The sequence below is a fragment of the Mus pahari genome, chromosome 17 (genome assembly GCF_900095145.1).
Source record: "Mus pahari chromosome 17, PAHARI_EIJ_v1.1, whole genome shotgun sequence".
NCBI lineage: Eukaryota > Metazoa > Chordata > Mammalia > Rodentia > Muridae > Mus > Mus pahari.
This window is the reverse complement of record NC_034606.1, coordinates 63,402,925-63,408,236: the sequence shown is the minus strand read 5'-3', so window position 1 is coordinate 63,408,236 and position 5,312 is coordinate 63,402,925. Positions and strand designations below refer to the sequence as shown.

General features: G+C 45.9%; 1 protein-coding gene across 1 annotated transcript in view; it reads left to right on the top strand.

Annotated features, from left to right (window-relative positions):
* Prkag1 (protein kinase AMP-activated non-catalytic subunit gamma 1) overlaps positions 1-5,312 on the top strand; it is a 19,669-nt gene that overhangs the window by 4,462 nt on the left and 9,895 nt on the right. Inside the window, exon 2 of the mRNA XM_021216532.1 lies at positions 2,777-2,822. Coding sequence (XP_021072191.1) covers positions 2,777-2,822 — 46 coding nt within the window. The remainder of the gene's footprint in view (positions 1-2,776; positions 2,823-5,312) is intronic.

Sequence of the window (5,312 nt, the reverse complement as noted above, 5' to 3'; positions counted from 1 at the left end):
GAGAGTCCCCTTGTGGGTGGGACCATCTCTGGGTTGGTAGTCTTGGATTCTATAAGAGAGCAGGCTGAGCAAGCCAGGGGAGGCAAGCCAGTAAAGAACATCCCTCCATGGCTTCTGCATCAGCTCCTGCTTTCTGCCCTGCTTGAGTTCCAGTCCTGCATCCTTTGGTGATCAACAGCAGTATGGAGATGTAAGCTGAATAAACCCTTTCCTCCTCCCCAACTTGCTTCTTGGTCATGATGTTTGTGCAGGAATAGAAACCCTGACTAAGACAAATTCATTCCTCTCCACTCTTGACTTCAATTCAGCCAGCTGCCTGAAGTTCCTGCTGCTGTGACCTCCCCACAGAGATGGGCTGTGCCCTAGAATTACCCTTCCCTAAATTGCAAATTGCTTCTTCCTCCCATCCCCCCCCACTCTAGACCAGGCTGGCCTTGAACTCAGAAATCCGCCTGCCTCTGCCTCCCAAGTGCTGGAATTAAAGGTGTGCGCCACCACTGCCTAGTTGCAAATTGCTTTCTATCAGGGTGTTTTACCACAGCAACAGATAAGAAACTAGCACTGAGGCTGACTCGATTTCTGTATCTCTGGCTGGGCATCTCCTTCATCTCTTAGGTTTCTGTTCATATCTGTTTACACCATTATTAGAGATTTTTTTAAAAGTGTAAATTATGTACAATGAATGCCCCATGCTAGGGGAGTCACGTACGACGATAAGATAATTAATTGAAGGCTTCTGGGAATTTATGACCTGTTTCCATAGATAATGTGCAAAATAAACTGTAGCACAGTGCCCTGTGTGTTATGAGATAGGTGTCATCCCTTTCAGAAGTAGCTGCTTCTTTGCCTTGTGTCAAGCATGAGAGCTGTTGTGTACACCTTTACCACTCACCAGTTTTAAACAGTGAGGCTGTTGTCATTCCAATAACCTTGACAAAAAATGCCAGAGCTGACTGATAGTTTTATCAAGCCCAGAGAAAAGAGAGAATTAGTCGCCCACCCAGTATACTGGAAGGAGATTTAGGACTGTCTTGCCCCCTGGACCCTGTTTCCCAGCTGACTCTTTAGGTTCAACCCCAGGCTTTGAACTACACAAACTGTAACAGTGAAGTAATGTTTAAGTTTACATAGGGGACACTACCCAGAGCAGACGAAGCCAAAGTATAAATGACAGAAGACACTTTGATGATCCCTTGGTTCCTAGATAGCAATGCAGTTTCTGAATGTTCCACTCGAGGGAACCCTGTGAAAGCTTGTTTGTGTAAGATCACCATAATTCCAGACTTTTTCAGGGAAGGAAACTCTGCATCCAACCCTTTGATTCCCACGGGTGCTGAGAGAACCCCAGCCCTCCAGTTGCAGAGGCTCCTTATCATCCAAGTTTTGTTTGTTTAGGTGGGATGGCCTGCTGCTTGGATCTCCCCAGACATGTCCCTCTCCAAGTAGTAAGGGGTATGACCATGACTCTAGTGCCACAGCTATGTTTGTGAGTATTTGGGGAAAGCTGTGTTATCTAGGGCATTTATGTGGGTTTGAGGCTTGCCTCAAATTCATATCATAGCCCAGGCTGGCCTCAAATTTGTAATCCTCTGCTTCTTTCTGCCTTTTTAGTGCTGGGATTAGAGGTGTGCAGTGCTCTTGTCCTAATGAAGTAGATCTGTGAGAAGCTTTTGTCATCAACCTTAAGCTCAGATATCTTAGTCTTTTTTTGTTTTTGTTTTTCAAGATAGGGTTTCTCGGTATAGCCCTGGCTGTCCTGGAACTCACTTTGTAGACCAGTCTGGCCTTGAACTCAGAAATCCGCCTGCCTCTGCCTCCCGAGTGCTGGGATCAAAGGCGGCATGTGCCTTAGTCTTAACTCTGGTTTTGCTTTGGGATTTTTGAGAGTTTTACTGTTGAAGCCCTGGCTAGCCTGTGTAGACCAGGCTGATCTCACACTTGTTACCATCCCCCTGTATCTGCCTCCAGAGCGCTGAGATTGTTCTGCCACAGCTGGTTTAGACTAGATGTATTTTGGTTTCATTGTAATGCCTACCTGTAAATCCTGAGGCCAGGTATGATAAGGCAAGAGGAACTTAAGTTTATGCTCAGCTTAGTCTACGTGTGGAAACACTACCAACCAACTGACCAACCAACCAACCGACCCAGACCGAATGTTTCATTAGCATTGTTGTATGTGTAAGGACAGATCAGGGTTCAGGTCCCTACCCACCTCATTTTTTAGCAGCCGGTGTGAGCTTGGACAGGTTACTTATTCTTCAGTCTCTGTTTTCTACTGTTAATAACATTGTTTACCTCAGGGTTGTTAAAAAAAAAAAAAAGCTAAATGAGATAATGTTTTTGCTCTTCTTTCAAGGGGATGTTGAGACAGAGTCTCATGTAGCCTAGGCTAACTTCAAACTTGTGTAGCCAAGGCTTGTTTCAAACCTGATCCTCTCTCCCTCACCCTCCCAAGTGGTGGGTGCCACCATCCTCAACTGAACTAATGTTTCTTGAAGAGTCGTGTAGTACTTTCTAAAGGAATCCATTGGTTCACCAGCCACTACTCTCTCTCCCTATGCCATACCAGCTTCCCTCCCTCCCTCCCTCCCTCTCCCTCCCTCCCTTACTTACTTTTTTTTTTTTTTAATCTTTTTGAGATGGAGCTTTGCTTATGTAGCCCAGGCTAGCCTGGCTTCAGATTCATGCTGATGTTCCCACTTCCAAGTAGCCTTTTCCTAAGGTGGCGCTGAGATGGAGTCTCAGTCGCAGTGACTGTGCTTCTCTTGTCTTCTAGGTTGCTGCAGAGAGCTCCCCAGCTCTAGAGAATGAACATTTTCAAGGTATGTTTACCGTGAAACCAGCCAAGTTAAGGAAAATGGGGTGAAAGCCAGAGCCCGACCTTGTCCTCAGTGGCACTTTCCAGTCTCTTGGGGTTCTCCTGGGGACAGAGGCAGGGTTTCTGGGGATGTGGTTCAGTGGTGGAGAACTTGCCTGCCTAGCACATGTGACGCCTTAGATTCACACCCCAGTCCACAGATGAGTGAAGGAATCAGCTTGCTGTCTCTCTGGGAAAGGATTTTGCCCAGGAGCACCCCCATTCTTCCTGAGACATATCTTTTTTATTGTATTAAGACATGCATTCGGGGCTGGAAAGATGGCTCAGAGGTTGAGAGCACCGACTGTTCTTCCAGAAGTCCTGAGTTCAAACCCCAGCAACCATCTGGTAGCTCACAACCATTTGTACTAGGATCTGGCTCCCTCTTCTGGCACGCAGGCATATATGCAGGCAGAACACTACATACCAAATAAATAAATAAATAAATAAATAAATAAATAAATAAATAAATAAATGTATGTTAAAAAGAGAGACTTACATTTTCTGAAGAGATTAAAATAGAGACCCGAGTAGAAATTTCTAGAGATGGTTCAGGGTTTTAAGCTCTTCCTGTGCAGTTGTGAGGACTGGAAAACAGATCTCATAACCCTATGACAGACAAGCTAGGTGTCCCACTCCTCCTACACCCCAAACTCAGAGGGGACAGCAACAGTGGACACCCGGCACCCTCCTCTTGGCCTCCACACCCCATCAGTCCAAGACTGTGTCCTTGGGGTTGACAGTTTTCAGTTCTGTGGCTCTTATTATTTAGACTGTGGACACTGAGCCTTCTGGGTGTCTTAGGATTTTTTTTTACTTTTCTCTCCTGTAGACTAGGCCAGGCTTAGCTTACATTTGACTTGTAGCAGTGCTTTCTACTCTTGTGTCAACTTGACACAAGCTAGAGTCACCCGAGCGGAGGGAGCCTCAGCTGAGAAAATGCTGAGCAAGCCAGCAAGCAGCATGGCTCCACGGCATCTGGGGTCCCTCCCTGTTTGAGTTCCTGCCTTGGTTTTCCTCAGCAGACTGTGGTTCAGGATGTGTAGCCGAATGAACCGTTTCCTACCCATTTCGCTTCGTCATGGTGTTTCATCAGAGACAGGAATCTTAGGACAGTAGCTGGGAATTGAACCCAGGGATTCGTGCATACTAGGCAAGAAGCCTAACAACCTGAGAATCCCCTTTGTAAATTTATGTGTGTGGGCATCTTGTCTGATTGGATACACCACATCAGTGCCTAGTCTCTATGGAGGCCAGAAGAAGATGTTGATCCCTTGAGACTAGAGTTAACATGCAGGCAGTTGTAAACCACCATGTAAGTGCTGGGAAGTGAACCCAGGTCCTCTAGAAGAGCAGTTAGTGTTCTTCTGAGTCATCTCTCCAGCCCCCAAATTCCCTTTTAAAAAAAAAAGAAAGAAAGAAAGGTTTTCTCCCTGTTTTCCTTCTGAGGTGTCCTTGCTCTGTGAGTCCATCCTTGCTATGAAGGTTCGCTCCTGCACATCAGCTTCCTCCTGCTGCCCCTTCTGTTCCTTTCCTTACACTGTATTGGCTCTGGATGACAGTTTGGACCACTTTCTCTGTTTCTCCGTTTCTGAACACAGGTTTTCTCTGTGTACCCCTGCTGTCCTGGAACTCCCTCTGTAGACCAAGCTGGCCTTGAACTCAGGGAGATCTGTTGGGAGATAATTGTGTGCACTGTGTATTCAGATGCTGATTTCTGTACCCAGAGATCTGATTACAGTCCGGACATTGGCATTGTCATATTTAGAGGAGAAGGTGTCTCAGTGATATGTAAAAATTTGTTTCTATTGATTGGTTCATCCCTGATTCTCCCAGTAGAGATCTGCCTTCCTTTGCCTCTTGACTGCCGAGAGTCACTTTTTTTTTTAAAGACTTATTTATTATATACAGTGTTCTGCTTGTATTTATGCCTGCACACCAGAAGAGGATGCCAAGATCTCTTTACATGGTTGTGAGCCACCATGTGGTTGCTGGTATTTGAACTCAGGACCTCTGGAAGAGCAGTCAGTGCGTTCAACCTCTGAGCCATCTCTCCAGCCTGCCAGATTACTTTTGTTGTTGTTGTTGTTTTTCAAGACAGGGTTTTTCTGTATAGCCCTGGCTGTCCTGGAACTCACTCTGTAAACTAGGCTGGCCTTGAACTCCGAAATCCACCTGCCTTCGTCTCCCAAGCCAGATTACTTTTTATACTTTAAAAAAAATTGTTTTGCACATATGAGTGTTTTGTCTGTGTGTATCTCTGTGCTCCATGTATGTGATGGTGCCTGTGAAGGTCAGAAGAGGGAGGGTATTGGATCCTCTAGAACTGGAATTTTAAGATAGTTGCAAGTCACCATGTGGGTAGTAGGAACTGAGCTGAGATCTTGTATAAGAACAAGAAATTCGGGCTGGTGAGATGGCTCAGTGGGTAAGAGCACCCGACTGCTCTTCCGAA